The 25,076-nt window shown below is 43.9% G+C and overlaps 1 protein-coding gene across 1 annotated transcript in view; it reads right to left on the reverse strand.

The window, feature by feature from the left end:
• The window catches only part of MEI1 (transcription coactivator), a 33,059-nt gene extending 7,990 nt beyond the window's left edge, over positions 1-25,069 (reverse strand). The window contains exons 1-8 of the mRNA XM_086502451.1: positions 24,892-25,069; positions 24,500-24,644; positions 24,319-24,411; positions 24,149-24,241; positions 23,597-24,026; positions 23,370-23,512; positions 23,065-23,268; positions 22,682-22,845 (exon numbers count right to left, since the gene is read on the reverse strand). Coding sequence (XP_086358577.1) covers positions 22,682-22,845; positions 23,065-23,268; positions 23,370-23,512; positions 23,597-24,026; positions 24,149-24,241; positions 24,319-24,411; positions 24,500-24,644; positions 24,892-24,978 — 1,359 coding nt within the window. The 5' untranslated portion in view covers positions 24,979-25,069. The remainder of the gene's footprint in view (positions 1-22,681; positions 22,846-23,064; positions 23,269-23,369; positions 23,513-23,596; positions 24,027-24,148; positions 24,242-24,318; positions 24,412-24,499; positions 24,645-24,891) is intronic.
• Between the last annotated feature and the right edge of the window lie 7 nt (positions 25,070-25,076).

Below are 25,076 nucleotides of genomic sequence, written 5' to 3' on the forward strand. Positions count from 1 at the left end.
TACTGTGGTGGCTTCGGCTATGCTTTATGGGGTCCAGATTTGTGGACCATCTGTGGATCAGGATAATTGGAAGTCAATGGAGAGACCTTTGGTATCTATGATTTCCCGAATGATTAGAGCCGAGGCCTCCGTACCACACTCGATAACCCGAGCGGAACTAGCTGCCCCTCCGATAGAAATTGAAGCTCTTACCAGATCAGTGTCCTTTATACATGGTTTGTGGGATACAAATAATTGCCGATATACTAGACTTGCCTTCGAATCCTCTCGACAATTAGCAATGAAAGGGGATACATCATGCTGGTATGCGCAACTGTCCTCGTGGTTTCAGAGACACGGGTTCAGTATGGAAAGATTACCCCCCTTCCAATACTCTCTTGAGCCTCCATCACTGGCAATTACATGAACGGAGATTAATAAAATCATCCGTCAGGATCTTATACAGTTGGATACTAAGAGGACATGGATAGACCCTACACAAGAATTGGGCACGAAGATGGCCGACTACAAAGAAAACTTCCAACAGCTATTTGAAGATGGATTTGTGATTCGCCCGAGCTACATGGATACCCACCTGTCTCATGGTTTGAGATGTGCTATTGGTCAGATTCGTACATCCTCACACCAGCTGGAAATTGAATTTGGCAGATTTAGGGGAATCCCACCTGAGCGCAAAATTTGCAAGTTATGCGGAATGGAGCCGGCGACAGAATTACACTACATATGCCATTGCACCGTATACTATGAGATACGTGGGCGTTTCCATTGCCTATTTAAAGAAGGCTTTGGACCTCTAGATAGTCATGCAATACCAAGATCAAAGATGCTTAGGCTTGTACCTACTGGAACTACATCGGCACAGGGATAATCTAATGAGAAGACAAAGAGCACTACAGCCTCAGAGGCAGATCACAGATTTCTTCGGATCGAGAGAAGCAGGAGTGGAAGGAGAAGCAAGAGGGGCTAGCAGCCAGCACAAACACCTCACAATCAAGCATACCTCTCTCTCTCTCTCTCTCTCTCTCTCTCTCTCTCTCTCTCTCTCTCGCGTCCGTGCAGCGCTTGTGGAACCACCTCAACTACAGCACAAGACAGCAACACAGAGTGCCCTCTCTCTGCTCCCCTGCCTGACCCTCTGCACACAACCCTGCTCCCAGCCAGTTTAAGGTTTTACCGCAGCCATTACCCCTTGATGCCTGGTCCTGCTGCCTACAAGCACTGAAGAGTTACAGGGGCTTATAACAGCATTTTGCAGCCTACTGCGAATGATGGCTCTTGGAGTTTTGAGCCTCTGCTCGCTGCCACTGTACCTTGCACTGTAAGCAACTTGCACTGTCATCACTTGGTTTTTTCATCAGCAACACGACTTGCATCTTCACAAGGCTGCCCTCCAATGGAGACCAAGAGGAGCTCACCCGTGTGCAAGTCTCCCTCGACTATAACGCAGGCATCATTCAAGGTCACGAACAAGAGGAAAACACAGATGGAAAAACAAACGAAAGAGTGGAAAACGAAGTTGGAAGGATGGTGGAAAGAAAAGGCCAACCTCATCCAAATGGTCTTCAACGAGGGCAAGCAATGGAAAAAGGAGAAAGAAGACTTTCAAGTGGAAGTCCAAGTGCTCCGAGAAGAAGTCTCAGGCCTCAAGCGAGAGCTTGCGGAAACTAGAGCAGAGAGTGGACTTGAAGGAGAAATCCAGCCCTCGATGATAGAGGAACTCAAAGTCATCAGAGAACAAGTGCGGAAGATCAAAGAAGAAGAGAAGCAACATGAGGCGAAGACGTCATCGTGGGTAGATGTAATCACGAAAACACAGAAGAAGGTAGATGAGGCCGAGAAATGGATAGAAGTCGCCAAGGAAGCGAAAGTGAAAGAACCAACAGCTATCCCCACTCCCACAATCATCAACATGACCCTAGAGGAAGAGCAAAGGAGGCAGGCTAGAGCTTTACATGTACGAGTGACCCTAAGAGACCGTGATGATGTGGAAGGGGAAGTCAAAGAACTCCTAATTATGATGGGGAGCGAGGCCACTCATACAAAGGCATGGAGAGTGGGGAAGAAGAGCGAAGGAAATGGGGAGACTTCAAAGGAGAGAGCATTGATCCTTCGCTTCCCCTCCATGGAAGCAAAGAAGGATTTCTTGAAGAAGCGTCCTACACTAAAGAAGATAGGGATATTCCTTGGCGACGACCTCACACTCTCACAGCTTGCTCATATGCAAGAAGTTCTACTTGAGATAAGGACAACCCGAGAGAAAGGAAAATTAGCCTTCTATAAAGATGGACAAGTGATGATTATGGAGAGGCGCTCCGCACGATGGCGCGAGACCTATGGGACCACACTCAGTTACTACCTGGAATTGTAATGGATCTCTACGCCTTAATGTGGGTGCTTTTGAGGATAGTTTCATTGCGAGGGACATCATCTTCTACTCTGAGACACGTCATGCCCTTGGGCAATCTATGCTACATGTAAGCGGATACGGATGGGAGACAACTTGCACACAGGAGACTCGACCAAAGCACAGAGGACGGGGCTCAGGGGGAGTGACAGTCTTATTTTATTTTTCTCCGAGAAAAAGATCCTTCCATTAGTTCATAAAACTCCCCCTAGAGCTACAACCACCTCTACCAGAGAGGGCTACATCAACCATAAGGGGAGCCTCTCCCAATGAAAAACAGCATTTGTACAATGAGGGCTAAATCAAGAGATGGGAGGAGGGAACAGTCACACCAGTGGCTCGGTAGTGCCATTTGGGCTCACCCTCGACCATGGTGAAGAACGGCCCAGGGCGCCAGAGTCGCAAGAACGCCTCTCTACGCTCTCGCATGCGGTCGGAGCTGCCTTAAAGCATCTCAAACTGACCTCTTAGAGTATGGATCAACTCCAACCAGAAATCACAAACAGTCTCCGCCGGTGGGATAGGGCGAGCCTCCAAGATGCGAAAGCAGCGGGCCCGTGAAATGAGCCAGAGTGTCAGGCCACAGACAAGCTCTCAACACACCTCTCTCACATTGCACCACTCCTAGGGGGTAAGATCTGTAGCAGGCTGGGGTGTACGTTGACCCCCTTGGATCACTATCATCCTGCTGGTGGATGCTAGCTCAAGCTGTAGCGCAGGGCCCATGAGGGTGGACCAAGCAGTTGCACCCCAAGTGTATTGTCGCGTTGTGGAGAGGGCTGGCATCAACCGAATAACCCGAAGCCAAACCTGTTGTTGCCATGGGGCAGTCCCACAAACAATGACCCTGACTCTCCAAAGGATGGTCGCGAGCTGCACAGGCTACCAAGAGGCCGCTATGTACCAGCCAACTCCCCACTGTTGTAGCTCTGTGTGCAACTAGCCACTGAAAGAAAGTGACTCGCCGTGGCTGTCTGGAGTCCCACAACCTTGCCCAAAAGCCTGACAAGAACTCAGTTGTGAGACCCTCCTCCTGCCAATGAAGTGTTGCAACAAGACGAGCCTCTCTCCGTGCTGCTAGTATGTGACGCCCCAATCAAACAATGTACTGAAAGCAAGGGATCCATGGGTGGTCAGCTGAAGAGAAAGGGTCTCTTCAAAACCACTCTCCAACATCGCACTGCACTCGTGCCAAAGGGAAGCTCTCCTAAGCCCAAAGCCTCCAATGGCCCGTCTCAAGAGCTACTGGGTCAGGATCTATGACACAAGTCCTCCCACCACTACTCGTATCCTCTAAAAACAGCACTCTGCAACCTGTGGAGCCTCTACTGAGACTCTGTGTAGTCGACCCTCGCCATGGATCTCGAAGAACATGGGAGAGTACGGTCTCTGAGCAAGCGCGAACTACAATGAGGACCACCAGTCGCGTGAAGGCCCCCATCCATCTGGGAGCTGCAGTCTCTAGAGGAGTGAGCCACTCAGCTGGCAAAGCCTCTGTGATGTCCTGGCACATGCTTTGCACCCCTCTCATGCCTTGCGGCTGAATGCTATAAACCTCCTCTGGCAAACCTGAGAATTGAAGCCATTCGCCTAGAGTGCGAGCTGGACCCTCTGCCATGGGACCCCAGGAAACATGAGGCCTACTACAAACCAAGTGGCCTCTCTGAGTGCTAACCATGGGGTTCCAAACAAGGGCCTGTCTCAAGCACTCCTCCGTGTAAGTGGGTTGGTGTTGCTCTAGGCCACTCCACAACTGCTCCCAAGAACGAAGCAAGCTCGCAGCAAATGGATCCTCCAGTCTCCTGCTCAGACCAACTCCGCGCATCTCTATAAAGATCCACCTGGTGGACGGGCTCCAAGGGCCTCCTACATGAGGCACTCGAGCTCTAAGTTGCAGAAAGAACAACTCCTTCCAGAGCTCCTCCCTAGGGAGCAGTCCTCTAACCACAAACTTCCCAAGAAGGGCTCTGCTCTACTGTGCTAGGTCTATGATCCCCAACCCCCCCTAAAAACATGGTAAAGTGATGACCTGCCAAGCTAGTTTGACCCGGGCTAGCCGAGTGTCACGCCCCCACCAAAGAAATTTCATGATCAGCCTCTCTAACTGGCTGATACAGGAGATCGAGAAAATCCAACAAAATATAATGTACCACATAGTACCCAACAACACCTGGTTGGCCACTACAACTCTGCCTGCCAAAGAGAGTTGTGCCGAATTCCAATGTAGCAACTTCCTCCTGATGGGACAAGAGGAGGGGGGCAGTTTGCTGCTCAGGAGACAAGTCCAGGTCAACCTGACAACCCAAGTAGCGAACTGCAGTCCCTGGGGGAATCCATCCAAAACCCTCACTTGGCGACCAAGCAGGTGTAGGAGCATTGCCAACTCAAAAAGAAATTGTATTTCTCCAATTGATCGGTGCGCCTGATGCACAACAAAACAAAGTCGTCAGCAAACTTTTCATCTTTTGTTTCTCAAGGATGATCTCCCTATGTAAGTCACTTTACTCATCCTAGTCTCTTTGTTCAAAAGAAAGGTGACTGATCTCGATTATGCACTTCTTAGCCAATGATGGTCAATAGTAAGTTTCTCATGCATCACATAGACTACATCTTGCAACATCTCGACCGAGCTAAAGTCTTCTCCAAAATCAGTTTGAATAGTGGCTACAACCTTGTAAGAATCGCAAATCAAGTTATTTACAAAACAACAATAGGTACCAAGCCTCACTACGAATGGCGTAATGTTGTTTAGTTTGACTGAGGCATCGGGTATGTTTAATTACGTGATGATGCAGATCTTTGTCCACTTGATAAGAATGTGTTCATTTTTCTTGATGATATTCTCATTTTCTCTACTACTATGGGACAAGAATGCTCTTGATATACAAAAAGTTTATATACCTTCATAAGGTTAGAAAACTCTACACTTACGTATTATAAGAGAGACTAAAACACTCACAAAAAGACAAAAGCAACGCACACAAGAGAATAAATAAAGAAAAAATTAATTCATCTAACTTGTTTCTAAACAAAACAAAAAAAATAAAGAAAACCATTAATCACTTGAAAATGCTTTTGATAGCATAGGCAAACTAAGTTAGAGAAGCTTACTTGACTAAATCTTTGAAACAAATGCTCAACTTTAAACAATCACAACAAGGATAACTCATCACAAAGACTTAATCCTAGAATTTAGACTCCACATTGTAACTTCCAAAAGAGTAAATTCTTGAATCCTAATGTAAGTTAAAGACTAAAAAGAGAAACAACTTTGACCTGAAGAGGCAAAACATAACCAAACTAGTTCAAAGTTGAAAACTTGACAATATGTGACCTTAATTTTGTTGCTTGTTTATATGCGCATTGCGACGAATAAGATCATGACCTTCATAGATAATACCTACGGCATCTCTACTCACGTCATCAATGCCCAAGAAAGGTGCAAGTTTGTATAGAGTTCATTCACGATTCAAACGTACACTATAAAACCAACGAACTAAGTTTCTATCACTTCGGAAATGATGGTCAAACTCAGTCGTGATTGGCACTTGCCAAGTAAGTAAAATACTAAAATCACTAAAGATCTGAAAAACAAATTCATGTGTCACTAAGTTAAACAATAAGTGGGCTTCTAGGCTCCCCATTTTTTTAGAATTTATCAATATTTCGCTTAAACATTCCAATAGAAGAAAAATTGGAAATAAACTTACGTGGAAGAGGAAGTTGAAGTCGAGGAAGCCAAGGCAAAAGCATTAGTGTGTACGAGAAACATGTCACAAAGTGATGATGTGGCATGTCCGCCCAAACGAGCCCTAGTGGAAACTGGCTGATAAAATGTTATAAATTGTTCCAACTTATGGGGTTTCATCCGCGATGGGACCCCAAGGACACAAAGGAATTAAAATAAAGCAAGAATCCCAGAGTGCGTAGGAGTTGCTAACGTAGCAAGCTGTACAGCATCCCACAAATTACGTTGGTTGGCTGATGTGACACACCGTACGGATTTCGATTTCAGCAATTTCCGCCGCAAATCGCGTTAGCAGCTTTTGGGGCTAGCTCCTGAGACCAGACGCTTTTGGGACTAGTTGCTTTTAGAACTTGAAGCTTTTCATGTATTGCTTTTGGGCCTGAGGACTTTAAATGACGTGTAGCGACTTCCGACGAGGGATTGGAGAGAAACACAGAGATAACCGCAATCTACACAATTGGCAACACTTTTAGTACTTCAAAATAACTTGAAAAGAAGAGAGAGAAAAGACGAGATGGCGCGGCGAAGTTCCAAGCCAAGACGCGTTGGTCCCAAAGACTGGCGGCTCGTTCGATATTTCTTTATTATTAATTTACAAAGGTACAACTCCCGAGAGTCCAACTCTCACAAGAGAAAAAAAAAAATTGGGCATTCGCGAATTAGTGCAAGTCCTAAAATCTTTGATACCAATGTCACGTGCAGCCGGATTGAAATGGTTAAGACCTACACTTACACTTCCACAAATATTTACTTCTTCCTTGCTTGAATGTGTGCTACTTAGTTGTGGACGTAGAGCTTGAAGAGCTGGACCCATTGGGAGTTGTACCTTCTTGAAGCAACAAAAGACTGGCCATGGGCCACTTAAAAAGAGTACCGAGGGATGCTAAAAACAGAGCCCCAAAAGCATAAGTTCTAAAAGCACTTAATAACAAAAGCATCTACTTCCAAAGCTTGACGTACAATCTTCCCAAAACCCAGCCAAGGTAATTTGCAAAAATATGTACACTGTCTCGTGTCAAGCCAGTGGAATTTGCGAAAAAAGCCATACAAACTGCCACGTCAGCATGTCAGCGCAAAAAACAAAAATCCATATTGCTGGTGATGTCACCTTCTTTTACAAATTCTCTGAGTGTGTGTCTTTATTTTGTCCCTCTCGACTAGGTCCCATAAGTTGTGAGTCCCATAAGTGTTAATCTTTCAATTCCTTCTTTTGTAGGTTTTAGGCCCCTCGGCCGAAATCTATAAAATAGTCAAGTTAGCCCTAGACCCGAAGGTCACTCAAATGTCCTACTGACACTAAGATGATCACAAATGCAACACCACATTTGTTCATGGCACAAAGGATTCTGGCTTTGACCAAGAGCTTGGCATGGATTACCTCTCTAGGCAGAGTGAATCTGTGATTGGCCAACAAACTCATAGGTCAGATGGCCTCGACGCAAAAACCCTAGCCCTAAAACCCGTCACATACCGCCTTCTAAAATCAAAGCAATTGTCCTCGATTGCAGGTTACAAATGCTCACACTTCCAACATTCATGCAGCTTAAAATTTCACAAAATTAATCACAAATTTATACAACAGAATTCTGAGTTCATCCTAATCTACATTCATAGTTCTTTCTTTAATTTGCCATCGCTCCTTTAGTAGTTTGAATTCTGAAGTTCAACATCAATTCTTTGTTCTTGTTCAATTGGATAGTTTGTTCTCTGGCGTCAAATCGGGCATGGTACTTGTAAAACCATGGCATGCCCAATAGAACATCACATCCTCCCAAATCCATAATGTAAAAGTCAACTAGATCACTAAATGTATGAACTTGAAGTCGAAGAGATCCGATCAATGGTGTCGATGATGTGTAGGTTCCATGCCATTTGTGTTTCAATTTGTGTCCCTTTGGCATATTCTTCAACACCTTATCTTGCAACTAATTCTGGGGAGATAAAATTTTGCATAGAGCCTGAGTCGAAGAGGATGAGGGCATCTTGATCTTTGCCTTTTCACATAGCTCTGCACGGTACATTGGATGCAATACGGCAAGAACACCTATCAAGTCGGAAATCGATCCAACTAAAGGTCAGGACTTCTTATTTTCTATGCTTTCATACGTAGGGAATCTTTTGTTATTGGGGTTTTCTGGGTAGTCCCAAGCAATGTGACTGTGAAGGCCACAATTGTAACACCTTCCTTCTAATCGGTATTGTGCCATCTCTTCGGAAGTGAGCCTTCGAGTAGGAGCGTTGGAAATTGTACCTGATCGTGCTTGTGGTGTATCTTGAGTGGAGGTGCAAGGATTTAAATTTCTCTACTGGAAAGGGTCAATGAATACCAATTCTTTCTTCATAATGTGATAGCCCACTCTTGCATGTGACATAAGTTGTTGCATATTTGATACCACCTTTCCTATACACTAATTTCGTAGTGGAAAGGGTAGTCCCACAATGTACCTCTCAATCTGTTCTGCAAAACTAATGTCTTCAAAGGTGGAAATCGGCAAACAGGTGTCCCAAAATTGATGGTTGTAAATTAAAAGAGTGTCCAAAGGGTACATCCTGAGACCAGACCATGTTGTAATTATATCTACTTCGAATGTCTCATCAAGAAATCTTGGGTGGAAAGCGAGCTTGAAGTCATGCAAGGTCTTTGGACTATCCGGTTTCTTGATTAAGGCTGCCCACCATGTCAAAGCACTATCTTTGAGAAAAGATGTAACTCGTAGCAACTTGGATTCTTCTGTCAAATTTCCGTTACAGAACAGGACGTCAAATTGTGGAACTTGAGAGCATTGTGGGAATCTTCGACGCCTGAGAAGGTGAAAAATTTAACCATAGCATCACCATCCTTGAAGGGTTTTTCACATTATTCTACCATCAGAGGTGCTAGGTAATATTAATAATGTTGATGGTGTCCATCCGTTGTATAATTGGGTGCATATGGTGATGGGGGAACTGAGGGCAAGGGTGCAGCGGGAATCTGTAGTGGTACTTCGGAAACCACACGTCGTCGTTCTCCTAAAGCCATGTTCTTGAAAATGACTCCCAGAAATTGAGAGACGTCTCTAGAGTCCTGACGTAAAGTAGTAGTTGGGTAATTTTGCAGGAATCAAAGGAGTAAATCTGGGAAGGTTGGGGCTCGCATAACACGATTAGCAAGGGATTCAAGGTGCTCAAATAACTATGCCAAGCTTCCAAATCAATCCTGTCATCCGTAGGCCTCTATCTTTGTTGCTCTACTAAATATACCAATTGTCAAACCACATATTGGGCATGTGTCTCGTCAGGCAACCTCTGGGTGGATGGGCTTGGTGGATTTCCTCCTTCAACAGTGTGATCTCCCGGTGCTCTGTACATGTTGATAGGATCTTGGGTTCTTTATGGCTTATTGCCCTTAAGACAGAGTGATGGAGACAAGAGCGTGCCCGATGCGCAATGGACTAAGGGTGGAGTGGCTAGTAAGTCCGGGGCAACGACACGAAGATTCTTTGAAAAAAACTTTGGAAGCGCCATCTTACTCTGTCTGCTCTTTGGTAGGACCAGTATGCTTTCAGAAAAGCACACACCTGAAGCTCTAATACCACTATAACCACTTTCGACGAGAGATCGGACAGGAACACAGAGATTACCGCAATCTACACATTGACAACACTTTAAGTACTTCAAAACAACTTGGAAAGAGAGAGAAAGAGAAAGACGAAACGGCACAGCCGAGTTCCGAGCCAAGACGCGTTGTCCCCAAAGACTGGCGCCCCTTTCGGTATTTCTTTATTATTGCTTCAAGAAGATACAACTCCCGATGGGTCCAGCCCTTCAAGCTTGCGTCGAGAATCGAGATGCCTCAAAGACTAGCCATGGGACACTTATAAAGAGTACAAGGGATGCTAAAAACAGAGCCCCAAAAGCATAAGTTCTAAAAGCACTTAATAACAAAAGCGTCTGATTCCAAAAACTTGGCGTAAAATCTGCCCAAAATCCAGCCAACATAATTTGGGAAAATTCGTACACAGTGCCATGCATCAAGCCAGCAGAATTTGTGGAAACATGTTGCCACGTCAGCATGTCGGTGAAAAAAACGAAAATCCATATTGCTAGTCGCATCACCTTCTTTTACGAGTTCTCTAAGTGTATGTCTTTAATTTGTCCCTCTCAGCTGGGTCCCATCAATTGGGAGTCCCATAAGTTGCAAGTCCCATAAGTGTTAATCTTTTCAATTCCTTCTTCTTTTATAAGTTTTAGGCCCTCGGCCGAAATCTGCAAAACAGTCAAGTTAGCCCTAGACCCGAAGGTCATTGAAATGTCCTAGTGCCACACAGATGATCACAAATGCAACACCACATTTGTTCACGGCACAAAGGATTCTAGCTTTGACCAAGAGCTTAGCATGGACCACCTCTCTAGGGAGAGTATATCTGTGACTCGCCAACGGACAACGTAACCGCGAAACGTTTCACTCTAGGCTAAGGCCTAACTGAAACGTTTGACCGAAACACCAGTTTTGTGTATATATAGAGTTATGTACTAACAAAATAGGTGTTCATAGTGCAGTGAGTAGAAACACATGCTATGTTAACCTTGAAATAGCATATACATAATAAATAAATAACTATTTAATGGCCAAATTCTCTAAAGGAAATTTTTTATTTCAGGCGTTTCAGTCCAGGCGTTTCACCTGCAAGGTGAAACGTTTCGACCGTTTCAGCCGTTTCGCGTTTCAGGCCTGCTCAAACGCGTTTCGCGGTTACGCTGCCAACGGACGCATAGGTCAAGATGGCCTCGATGCAGAAACCCTAACCCTAAAACCCATCACGTGCGCTCCCGATGTGAGAGGAATCAAGGGCTGAAAGCTGGCTGCAAAAACGCAGCAGATCTCTCACGCAAAGCAGGGCAGAAAGCACACATAATGATGGAGCTGATAATGGACAGCAATGAGAGCACTCGATACGGCGAGGGAATGGCCGAGAAAAAGCTCAATAGGCTGCCGAAGGTCCGGGCTACAACAAAGAGATGAGCGTTAGCAAATCCGTGGCGTTTCGGCGAGGGAGAAGATGCCAAAAGCTGAAAATACTAGGCTGAGTTGCAAGCGCTAGGGCTGATCTGCGAGATGGAGCAAAAGCGCTTGAGCTTGCTGTTGCAAATGCTGCATTGAATTCTGGCACTCCCAAATTTGTGAGAAAACGCTACCTTTGCTGCTCCTTTTATATTGACTTTTTGAGTTACCACGTCCGGAAAATTGTGCAAGTTGGGAAAATGTGCAAATGTGCGCATGTGTGAGTTTCTGACGATAACTAACTATTATGTGAACCATTTGGCGAACGGACAAGAGCGACTCGTTCCTCTGTCCCAAACCTACATGCTCATCATGTCAAATGCCCACCGTGGTGTAATAACATCTATCAAAACGCTTGTACAATCCATTTATGCATAGGGTTCCAAAACTAGGAAACCTAATCTAGTGGACTCGTCAAGACATGCAAGTCCTGTGAACAGGCTCACAAAATTGCTGGTACTAATCCTCCTACAATTCTAGACACTCCTATCTAGGGATAGGTGCAAAAATGGTTTTGGAAGTCGAGGAAGCATGTCCATGTGGCGCACAGCGCCATGTACACGTGACATCTTTCCGCATCATCATCCGCATCATGGAACCCTTGGGATTGGGTGACAAGGACGGAGGGGTAGAGGGAGGACTACTTGGAGGATCCGAAGGGGGAACTTGCTCACCTTCAGAATTGGGGAAGGTCTCCATTCCGCTATGAGTCTTGACCATGCAAGCATTTCTGCTCTTGGTTCAAGGAAGGTTGCAAACTTATCTTCCGGATACTATCTACCCCCTCATCGACGCACCTTGAATGCAACATCCGTTATACAATTGGTTGCTATTTTCCGACACTCAAGGAGCACAGTCCCACGTGCTATGGAAAGCCTGTTGTTCCAAGAGTGGGAGGAGTATCACCGAAGCGCTACAAATCACAACCAAAAACACAAGAGAGAAAAAACCTTTTGGGGATTAGCCGATTAGTGCAAAAGCTTCAAACTTTGATACCAATGTCATGTGCAGCCGAATTGAAATGGTGAAGATCTAGACTTTACAGTGTTACACTTCCACAAATCTTTACTTCTTTCCTTGCTTGAATGTGTGCTACTTAGCACAAATGATGGTCCCTTTTTTTCTCTTTGTAGAGAGAGGTAGAGATATGTAGAGAGAGAGAGAGAGAGAGAAAAGGAGAATGACACCCAATGGGGTCCCAACCAACCCTCTCCGTTCCCGATGTGGTCTTTGCTTTCTATTGCGTAAATGGAATGTACACACATGCAATACCTCAATGCAAAAGCCACCAAGGGGTAGATCTAGGGCTGATTTGCGCTCCCAATGTGAGAGGAATCAAGGGCTGAAAGCTGGCTGCAAAAACGCAGATCTCGCTGCAAAATTGCAGGAGATATGTTGCACAAAGCAGGGCTGAAAATACACATGATGATGGAGCCAATGATGGACAGCAATGGGAGCACTCGATGCGGCGAGGGAATGGCCGAGAAGAGGCTCAATGGCCAGCCGAAGTACCGGGCTGTAGCAATGAGAATAGCGTCAGCACATCCAAGCTATCTCTGGTGACGGTATGGAATGAAAAGTGAAAACGTTGGCTGCAAGGGATGATCCGGCACGGAGGTGGCTCACGATGATGAGGAAAAACGCCAAAGGCTAATGTTGCAAAACGCTAGGGCTGATTTGCAGCAACATAGGGGAGAATACTACTGGACAACTTTTCAAAGCTTAGGTAAGGCACATTTGAAATACAGTTAAAAATAAATCGTTTGAAATGATTTATTAATAAACTTGTCCAGGCAGAGTTTCTACTAGGTGGAACCGTCGCACACCACCCGCGAATCCAATTAACGCGCAGAATGGCTCGTTGGATCCCGCCAATCTAAAACTATATGCACGTCATGCCAGATGTGCACCATAGTGTAACAACATCAATCAAAACGCTTGTACAATCCATTTATGCAAGAGGGTTCCAAAACTCGAAAACCTGATCTAATGGACTCGTCCGAGCATGCAGGTCCTGCGAACAGGATCACAAAATTGCCGATATTAATCCTCCTAGGATTCTAGACGCTTCTATCTAGAGATAGGTGCAAAATTGGCTCCAAAAGTCGATGACGCATGTCCACATGGCACACAAAGCCATGTGCACGTGGTATCCCCTCCTATTAGAGGTGGGGTACGGGTACTGAAGTCCATGCATGCCATAAGATGGTCTCGAATGAATGGCCTTCTAAATGATGTCCTCCACGACTACTTTGGGGAGAGAGGCTCCCCCGAGAATGTGGAAAGGTCCAAAAGACGGGGATGATGATGATACATCTATTCGCAAGCATTCGGCCACCCAAATTGCCAGTACTAATCCTCCTAGGATTCTAAACACTCCTATCTAGAGATATGTACCAAATTGGCTCTGGAGGTCGATGAAGCATGTTCACGTGGCAAACAGAGCCATGTGCACGTGACATCCCCTCCTGCTTAAGGTGAGGTACTCGTACCGAACTCCATGCATGCCATAAGATGATCTCAAACGAATGGCCTTCTAGATGATGTCCTCCACAGCTACTTTTGAGAGAGGCTCCCTCAGGTTATGTTGAAATGTCCAAAAGACAAGGATGATGACGCATCTACTCGCAAACAATGGACTGCCTCCTGGATCAACGATTCCCTTGTTGATTATCGGGCAGCCTTTGCTGTCCCAAACTCGGATAGTGTGAACCAAACTGCAAACCCAATAAATGCCGATAGAGCGAATAGCTGGATATGCAAACATTGATGCCCACAAAGGTAACCGGGCAACCTATGCTACCACTACGCAGAAAGATTGGTGGAGCAAAGCCGAATGGGAGAAGAAGATGGATATCTCCTTTGGAATGCCCACGAACCATGGCAAGTCCTCTATATAATGTCTCATGAAACCGCCAAATGACTCCTCAAAGATAGAGGTTCCTCTTAGGGCTTCGGCTAGATTGTCGTATGATGGAAGCTCTAGATGAATCCTTGTCTCTACAATGGATGTGGCTACGAATGTAGGCTCGGATTGGAATTCTTTGACTCTGGATTGATAGCTACTGATAGCTAAGAAGATGCAGTGGTGTGGACCCGATGTGCTGCCAAAGATGGATCAATGACGATGCAATGCCTTTTGTGGAATGATGGAATTCTCCAAGCAGATGGAAGAGATGTTTGTTCAAACAATGCCAAGACTCCAAAGCTAATCGGCTGATCTGAATGGCACCTTCCTTTGTCGTCATAGGTTGCTAACAAATCATGATACTCGCAATCAACATCTTCATGTTTCCAATGCATGTCTTCAATGATGTGATCTGTCATGTCGAAGAATTTACGGCTACAAATATCCATGAGAATTTCTTTATGAGGAGGTGGTCGAGCGCGTACATCAAGTCAACTATCCTCTCGCAGGCGCACCACAACTGCAACCCCCGGTATACAATGTTTGCATTTCCTACGCTCAAGGCACACGGTCTTATGCACAATGGTAGGTCCTACAGTTTCTTGAGTGAGAGAAACGTCCTTGGGCGAAACACTACAACACACACAGATTCTTCAATATCAATTTACAAAGTGCCCAAGTGCCATGTCTGCTCTTTGATGGGACCGGTATGCTTTGAGAAACGCACACGCCTGATGCTCTAATACCACTGTAACAAACTTGGACACCCCAAGTTTAGAATCTGTCGCGACACAAGAGAGAATAACTTAAAATACTTCACAATTTTAAAATCATAGTTCAATTTGGTTGACACGGCCCGGTGTAGTTCCATGCCCAGAAAGATTGGCCCCAAAGACTAGCGCCCCTTTCGGTATTTCTTTTACATTGATCTTTGAGCAAAGTACAACTCCCGTAGGGATCCTCCACTCTCAGACTCTGCGTCCAGATGCTCAGAGAAGTGAGGCCCTTAGGGCTCTTTTATTCTTACAAGGGATGCCCCAAAAGCTATTTATCCCAAAAGCAGTAAACTCAAAAGCATCTTGTCCAAAAATTGCCCAAAAAGCAGTCAACGTAATTTACGAAAATCCGTATAGCCTACCATGTCAGCAGCTGTCAGTGCAAAACACGAAATCCGTATAGTCTGCCACGTCAGCATGCCAACACAAATTCCAGAAATCTGTATTGTTTGTTGCCACGTCACCAATCCACCCGTATCATCTGCTGCCACGTCATCATTTTGTGACATACCCCCCTCTTGAAAGAATTGTAATCACCCTCGATTACGCTTGCAAAACAGATAGAGGCCATAAATTGATTCATTACACACTGACTCTAAGTACCGATGCACTAGACACGATACATCTAGCACTTCTACAAAGACGACAGTCACATTACTACACATGACATTACAGGACATCACATGACAAATCAATCACAGGAACATTCATTCCAAATCTCAGCCCATAACTACCAGCAACGTATTTAGTAACCACGTCTAGATCCATTCCGGACCTCACTGTTGTCGGGTTAACTAATTCCATATTGCGGTATGTCTATAGAGATTTTCGACTCGAGCACTGTCTTGTGCGAGTAATCATTCGCCTCAAGCACTATTGTGTGCGGGAGTCATTCGCCTCAAGCACTCTCGTGTGCGAGAAATCTTTTCCATGGATCCCAATCCATCACCAAGTTCATACTGAACAGAGTGGTTTAACCATTCATTCGATTGAATTCATCGTGATCCATGATTCATTATCAGGTTCATTCGGGAGCTGTCACTGCTCCAAAATCATCATCATCATCTCATTCTCAATCCTATTGTCTATTCACAAATAGAAGGTTCTTCCATATTAGTTTCATACAAAATTCATGATACTTATCGGATTCATTCTGAAGTGGTCTTTGCTCCCCATTACATTCATCATCATCGAGTTCACGTGTTATTTGCACACAACTAGCAAGTTCTTCCAGACAACATAATCTCATACATAAATCAGAATCATCTTCAAAAATTCCTATTTCAAAGTTCTATATTCACACACTTAGTTCATACTGAATAAAGTGTTTCAATCATCTAGTCATCTCATCCGTCCAGAAGTCTTGATGCACCTAAATCCCTGTGTAGCCATCTCATCCCGCAGGTACTCTTGATGCGCTCCCTACAATATCCACTCATCTCATTCATATGAAATCTTGATGCACTAGAATCATTCAACATGTGTCATCATTCATTCATTCAAATTCATCATTCTTATCTCGAATCGAAAGAATATCCGATTCGTTCCTGAGTTGTTGATCTCACCATCTCATCCTTGATTTCACCTGCAAAGCAGACAAGGAGATGGCTCACCTTGTTGCAAAAGAGTGGATGTCCAGCTCCATGCTTGCCAATCCATACAGATGCCAGTTCCTCACTTCTATTTCCGATTATCTGTTACAAACAACTAGATTGTCAGTACATCAATATCTCTTTCAGTGTCATTTCCAGTATCTCGTTCATCTTCTGGTCAACAGTTATGTTCCAGCTCTTCTTGCGAGTAAAGTTTCCGCTTTTCTGCACTCGTTTGTCCTTTCACCTTTCATCCTGTCCTGAGAGGAGACTCAATGGCCTCACGCCATCTCAAGTGAATCTCATCAATCGAGTAATTCTTCAAGTGTTTCGCAAATCTCGGGTCTCTAGAGTCTTCATCAATCTTTTCACACTCATGTCAACGTGCAATGGACGCTTGTATTCTGCTCTGGCAAACTTCTCCACCAAAAATTTGCCAAAATCTTCATTCTTTTCTTTAGTTCCTGCGCCTAATTTCAACTGGGAGGTGTTATCTCTGTCAAATTCTCCACGAGAACCCATGTGTAATCTGGAATTCTTAATGGCTTTATGCCCTGTAAGATAGAGCGATGAAGACGGGAGCGCGCCTGATGCGCGATGAAGTAAGGATGGGAGTGGCTAGTAAGTCCGGGGTCACGACACACAGATTCTTCAATATCAATTTACGAAGTGCCCAAGTGCCATGTCTGCTCTTTAATAGGACCACTATGCTTTGAGAAAAGCACACACTTAATGCTCTGATACCACTGTAACAAACTTGGACACCCGAAGTCTAGAATCTGTCGCGACACGAGAGAGAATCACTTAAAATACTTCACAACTTTAATTTGGTCGACATGGCCCGGCGTAGTTCCATGCCCAGAGAGATTGGCCCCAAAGACTAGCGCACCTTTCGGTATTTCTTTTATATTAATCTTTGAGCAAAGTACAACTCCCATAGGCGTCCTCCGCTCTAGATGCTCAGAGAAGTGAGGCCCTTAGGGCTCTTTTAGTCTTACAAGGGATGCCCCAAAAGCTATTTATCCCAAAAGAAATGAACTCCAAAGCATCTTGTCCAAAAACTGTCCAAAAAAACAATCAACGTAATTTACGAAAATCCATACAATCTGCCACGTCAGCAGCTGTCAACGCAAAACGCGGAAATCCGTATTGTCTACCACGTCAGCATGCCTGTGCAAGTTCCAAAAATCTGTATAGTCTGTTGCCACGTCATTTGTCCGTTTGTATTGTTTGCTTCCACGCCATCAGTTTGTGACAAACATTATACCTTTAACACTTGAAGAGCGATGCACACTTCTATTACACTGAATCCATATGTACACTTAATGTGCTAGCTCTATTATTACCCCTCATTTGCACACGTTGGGTTGGGGCATACGTGGGTTGTAACCCAAAGGCCTCAAGGTAAAGCTGCAATACATTTGGTGACTCTAACAGTTCATGCTCTTCCATCCACTTTGCATCCATAGGTGGATAGTTCTTGAACTTCACCAAATAGCGTCTTGCAACCTGTCCCTTAACTTTTCTTTCTTTATGTGCCAAAATCTGCTCAAGCACCAAAACCTCATCAAGTTCATCAACTTCTGGCTAATCCTCTTGTGACATATCTTCTGGTGCATCACCCACAAAGGGTCTTAGAAGACTCACGTGAAACGCATTATGAATCTTCCAAGTGTCAAGCAATTTCAGCCTATAAGCAACATCGTTGATCTTATCAAGCACTTGAAAAAGCCAATAGTAACGCATACTGAGCTTAGGAAACAACCGTTCCTTGCCCTTTATTTTATTTAACCTTGCCTTTTTAACACCTCAATAGAACCCAATCACTAGGTGAAAACAACCGTTCACGTCGATGACGATCAGCAACCCTTTTCTGCTTTGCCTAAGTCTTCTTCAAGGCAACTTTGATTTTCTTATACATTTCATCCATGTTCTCAACATATCAATCTATCTCAAAGATCTTGTCCTTTGTATGCAAAATGGGAGGAACCTTTTTGCCACCTTCAACAATCTCAAAAGGTGCCTTGCATGTGGACGAATGCACCGTATTGTTGTATGCATACTCAAGCATAGACAAATCTTGTTCCCACTTGCCCTTATTATTTGACACGTAACATTTCAGCCGATCTAAGACAGTAGAATTAGCCTCTTCTTACTGTCCATCAATTTGAGGATGGAACGAAGACGAGAACTTGAGCGTAGTGCCCATGTCCTCAAAAAATCCTCTCCAAAACAAACTTGTCATGCGAGGATCACGATCACTGACAATCCACTGTGGCATACCATGGTACTTAAACACATTATACATGAATGACCGTGCCATCTGATCAGATCTTCTTCCTGATAGGATGAAATGGGTCTGTTTGTTGAACCTGCACATAATGGTCCATATACCATCATTCCCTATCAGAGCTCTTGGAAGATCAAAGATAAAATCCATAGCAATGCTTTCCCATGGCTTATCCGGAATCGGCAGTGGCTGTAACAACCCTGGTGCCTTTTGCCTGTCAAATTTGACCTTTTGGCAAATCACGCATGTTCGCACAAAGGCATCCACATCTCTCCTCAAAGTAGGCCAATAAAAGAATGTCTCTACCGCTTTCACTGCCGCATCAATTCCACGATGCTGTGCATTCGGTGGGACATGACCTTACGTCGCAGTGGCCTAGTGACACTAAGTCTGCCATGCATCATCATAAAACCATCTCTGAGGAGGTAGTGCTCGTGATGTTGCCCTTCTTGTAACTGTTCAAAGATCCTTGCAAAATCTTCATCAGCAATATACTCTTCCTTCATGTCATCTAGCTCATGATGATAAGGAATTGACACAGCTAAAATTTGTGGCTTTCTTGATAACGCATCAGCCACAACATTCTTCTTGCCTTCCACATGCATAATCTGGAAATGGAGCATAGAAAGAATGTTTGCCCATCGCATATGCTTTTCGGATAGCTTTGATTGTGTCAAGAAGTATCGCAAGGTCTAATAGTCTGTCTGGACAACAAAATCAGCACCTAAGAGGTAGTGCTTCCAACTAGAAAGCGCATGAATCACGGCCAATAACTCTTTCTCATAGATTTGCATAGTCTTCTCTGGCCCTTGCAAGATTCTGCTTTCATAAGCTACTACCCGACCATCTTGCATTAGAACTGCTCCAATGTTGTTGCCACACGCGTCACTCTGGACCACAAATGGCTTCCTAAGATCTGGTAAAACAATTACTGGATCTAAAGTCAACTATTCCCTTAAGATATTAAAATCGTGTCTGATAATCCGGCTAATCTCTAAATGTGTGAGGGTGAGGGATGGTGCAATCCATGGAATGTTGAAAAGGGGGCTGCCTATCCATACTAAATCCATGTAGCTCAAACCAACATGATATATGTGCAAGCCAACATGAAGTATCACTCTCACTAGCCAATTGTCGCAATGACTCAAGTGCTAGTCGTACATATCTGTCGCGTGGGAGCTCCCGTGCACTATGAACGAAAGATAGTGATCTAGCATGGGCCTCCACTACAATCAACGGTGCACTCATCTCAACTCTCATAATCTGGCAATGAGGCTTTCACCTGAATCAACTTGAAAATCATGGATACAAGTGGTTTCTCCATGGATCTCCATCCCTCCTATGTGCACCTTCATCGACTATGATGATCCAAGCTAAGTCCCCATATCTATACTCCATAAAAGCATGGTAAAAGTGACCAAAGTATCAAATAACAACAGCTTAGTGCGACAGCATGGCTCGTAAAACTACACATGTAACATATCCTCTCTAGTCCTTCTAGTGTTGTGTATCTCCTCGTCAATCTCGCCTCTAAGCACCTCTCATAGAGAAAGTAGGTCCATTGAATACCACGCCAAGATATGTATGGAAGTCTACATACTCCACTATCTACTATCCATATCTAAAATAGGTGTTGATCTCCTAACCCAATACGCTGTTTTTGCCAAGATTGATGGAGATCCCACTATCATGTGTATAAGCATTTAACGCATCCAAATGTCTAGATGCATACACTCTAGAGAGTCTAAAATAAGCACAACATCATCGGCATAAAGCAATAGAGCTAACCATGTACATGGCGATTGTGGCCCTCTATCCCTTGCAGTCTAAATATAGTCAAAAATCTCATCAACATACAATCCAAACAAAGTCGGAGAAAGTTGGCATCCTTGCTTCACCCCAATAATAGAGTGAACAGGCTTCAAAAGACTAAAATAAGCACAACATCATCGGCATAAAGCAATAGAGCTAACCATGTACCTGGCGATTGTGCCCCTCTATCCCTTGTAGTCTAAATATAGTCAAAAATCTCATCAACATACAATCCAAACAAAGTCGGAGAAAGTCGGCATCCTTGCTTCACCCCAATAATAGAGTGAACAGGCTTCGAAAGACCCTTTTTTTTCTATAGTCTCCCTATAATTGTCTCATAGAGTACCATGATTCCCCATACAAGCTCCTATGGACTCCCAAGTCATGTAGTTTCCGTATCAATTGTGCTCTAGGGACTGTGTCAAAGGCTTTACGGAAATCCACAAAGCTACAATAAATCCTCCTCCCGTGTGCTCTGCCCTCAATGATCGCTCTAAGCATGAAATATGATCGAGTGTAAAGAATCCCCTCCTAAATCCAGCTTACCCACATCGAGTGTAAAGAATCCCCTCCTAAATCCAGCCTACCCACACACACACACACAAAGAAAGAAAAAAAGAAAGATATTTTTACATCTATTCGATCTATGAGATGAATACTTACACTTGTGTCATCCATCTATTAGGAAAGGGCAAAAGTACAAAGTAACAAAATGTGGTCCTATGGTAAGAAACAGTCGACACCCCCTGTGCCCTGTGGAAGTTGGAGGCAAAAATGCCAACAGGTCGACAAATCATTGAAGAGGAATCTGTAAAATAAAGAATGGTTTTAATTTTTGGACGCCATTGGTAGACTAGGAAATTAACATTAGGATAAACTGTCATCACGGTTGGAAGAAATGAAATGATATATTAACGTCTTCAAAAGGCCAAAATGACCTATGAGACCATCAGATACAAAGTGGTGAATCTAATACAATGTCTGAAGTACAAGTACAAAAAGTACTGAAAGTAAAAATGAAAACTGAAATGAAGTGTGAAATGTGAGATGTGAAAATGTAGAATAGGCCCTCAATGACAATCTAGGTGTCGTGCTAGAATGCCTCTGATCCTCTGTTGGAGTCTCCGTCGATGTAGTGTGCTCCTGTGTCTCGGTTGTGGTCGTCTCGATCTCCCGAGCTCAATCGCCCTGTCAATGAGGGTGCCTCTGGTATGAATGCGGGTACAACCCTATGCTGGTGGTTGGTCTCTTGGCTCCCTCGATCCAAAGAAATCTGTGATCTGTCTCTGCGACTGTCGTACTCCATGTCTCCCCAACAGACTGTCTCTATGTCAGTGTAGCTCAAGTAGATATAAGCCAAGGCATCTTTGGTCCTGATGCCTCATGACTCTATCTAGGGGTCCAAAACCCTCCCTGAATAAGCAATGGAAGCGCCCTCGTATCTCATAATACACAGTGCAGTGGCATATGTAGTGTAGCTCTATCTCTGGCTCTCTACCGCATAGTTGACATATCCTAGCCTCTGGTGGTATCCCTCTGAATCTACCCGTCTCAATCTCCAGCTGGTGTGAGGATGTGCGAATCTGACCAATAGCACATCGCAGACCATGAGATAAATGAGTGTCCATGTAGTTGGGACGAGTCACAAACCCATCCCCTAAAAGTTGGAGAAGGTGCTCTTTGTAGAAAGCCATCTTCGTGCCCAACTCCTGTATCGGCTCTACCCATGTCCTCCTGGTGTCCAACTGTATAAGATCCTGACGAATGAGATAGGAAGCCAAAGAATGGACCACAAAAAGGATGAAAGAACAATTGAGGCCTGCCGCATCTTCATGGTCTGAGATACACATACTGTTACAGCAGTGAACTCTTTCCTAGAAACCAATCAAGGCACACTAGTTGAAGAGGTTGAATCCATTGTGTCTGTCTAACAGCATTTGTCCCTCTTATGATGGAGGTAGTAAAGCGAGAGAAGAGATAGATACAGCATCAAACTCAATAAAAATGACTAAAATAAAAACAAACTACCTTACGTTAAACATTTGATGCTGCTGCCAAGCCTTCTAAAATACTGTAAATATGATAGAAGAGCGGACAACTTCAAACTCACCCTCTCCACAGGAAAAGAGTCGCTTATTGCAAAAGTATATCCTTTAAAAATTGAATTACTGTCAAGTATAGTAGTTGGTCCTGGCTGGCCTTCTTTAGAAGCAAGATTGACCACATCCAACTGCACTTTGCTAGCATTAAGTGACTGAAGTTCGCAAGAATGACCTGTGCAATGCGTTAAAGATAAGTACAATGTGAAGCTGAACTACCAAAAGTGACTCAATCCTTCACTATCAGAAACATGAGCACAAGCCTTTATGGAACATGAGACCCCTCAAAGGGCATAAAAAACACATGTAAATCTGTATGCATGAAAAACATACACAGTACCTAGCAGCTAAACATGGAAAAGCTTCTCAATCTACACAAAAAAAATGAGCCTGCCTGGATCTGTGGAGTCACCAACATGAACTTTCTGTGAGAGAGGTGGATGCTTATGTTTATCGAATGTGTAGTTCTTGTCAATGGCAAACCCTTCTTGATAACTGGCACTTCTGTCTACCTCAAATTCAGAACTCTCTGACGGTAAGGGCTGCTGCTTCCCAGAGAGCACACCCTCTGTGAATAATTTTTCCTGAGAACCGCACCCTATTTTCAATACAAAACATACAATGTACACAAAACGATTTCTCATGAGAACAGTACAAGTAACTAGCAAATGTTAGTTCACAGACGGACATTAGTATTACTTTTTGAAAAATATTCCTCTGGTGGAAGATGTTTTGGGGTAACTGTAACTTCTTTCTTCTGTTGATGGCACTCTTCAAGCCAGAGAGGCCAAACAAATCGAATGGAGCCCATGCGACTATTATGCCTTACGTCCTTTTGTGAGCTGCAAATGGCAGCAGGAAGATGTTCAGTTCAACAAGCTAAATACTGGATGGAGCTCACGGGCTTTCAAAGTTTTATTAAATACCTTTCTGTTAAATTCCCAAGGATAACATGAGTAACTCTGTCATTAAACTCCATGAACCTTGTTCCTCCACCATCACGGACCATCTTCACATATTTCCTTAAATCTGGTGCAGGAAACCCAGAAAAGTACACTTGGCAATTGGAAAGATACATGCTGTCATCATCACGTCCAGAGTTCTCACTTCTATTGGAAGGGACAGACTGCTCCTCATTGTGAGGAGAACTCTCGGGCCTAGCAATGGCATTGTTACTCTCCAACGCTTGATCACAAGAGACAGTATTTGAAACAACTGACATCGCAGAAGACATGACAGTTTCTATCTTGGTGTTTTCCCCTGGAGAAACATAGGGAGGGGGGCCAGATACTTGGGAGACTGTTACTGCCTTTTCTTTGCCAGCGTTCACTGAAAACAGATCCTCATCCAAACAAGCTGCAGATTTTCGTGAAAACAGGTAAACAAAGACAGAATTCGAAAAGCTCAAGCAAAACAATCACAATCCCCAATGTTGATAGAAAATCACAATAAGAACCCTAACCAGTAGATATAGCAACCTTTTGCAGCCAAGCACTGTCCAAACCATTGTCTGTTGACAATTTTTACAGTACCCCATCTTCTCGCTACCCTAAATTTATCCCCTTGCGGGGTGTGTCAAGTGTCAAGGACAAGCAAACCTGAGTTAAAACAAGATGCATAGATTTATTTCATAAGATAAAAAAGGATATATTAGCGATCAAATGAGTGCATTTTTTTGTCAAATCTGCAGAATAACAGCCACCATTTTGAATGCAAGCATCTTCAATCTGTCTGCGTTCATCTACATAAAGCAAACACATTTGCACTGGAATTTTACATTTGAAATCTCCATCTAAAAGTTCTGCCAAGATTGATTTGTTTACCCTTACCCAAGGGAATATTGGTTGCGCATATGGTCAAGCCCACAAAGGGGGGTAACCGGAATGCTTCACATGGGACAAGGCGATGCTCACGCCAGCATTGAAACAACCAATCAATTTTGAGAATTGGCCTTCTTAAATTATTCACAGCAAACTGATAAATCATAGTGACCACAAGTCAACGCTGTCAACAAATAAACATGCTAGCAACTATAACTTAAACAGCTTCAATATTGACACCCATGGAAAATGGTCTCTTGTAATGGGATGCCACAGTTGTGAGCGAATATACATACAGAAAATTTGAGAAAGAACAAATAAACAGGTAAGAATAAATCTTATAAGTGGCATCCTACTAAAAACTTGAGATTATTTCAGCTAATCAAAAAACAGGCCCATACCTTGTATTTAGCTGCCAATACGTCCTTGGCAATCACAAAACTGACATTTGTTAGCACTTTACTCACTATTTCTCCGCACATAGACATGACGAGCCTCTCAACTTCAGCCTGCAATAACAGGCAGTTTATACCAAGCCATAAGCCATGTAAACGTTAAGTAAGCCTTCCGTGAGGCATCCTCAAAC

The sequence above is a fragment of the Adiantum capillus-veneris genome, chromosome 27, assembly GCF_014529385.1.
Source record: "Adiantum capillus-veneris isolate H3 chromosome 27, ASM1452938v2, whole genome shotgun sequence".
Classification (NCBI taxonomy): domain Eukaryota; kingdom Viridiplantae; phylum Streptophyta; class Polypodiopsida; order Polypodiales; family Pteridaceae; genus Adiantum; species Adiantum capillus-veneris.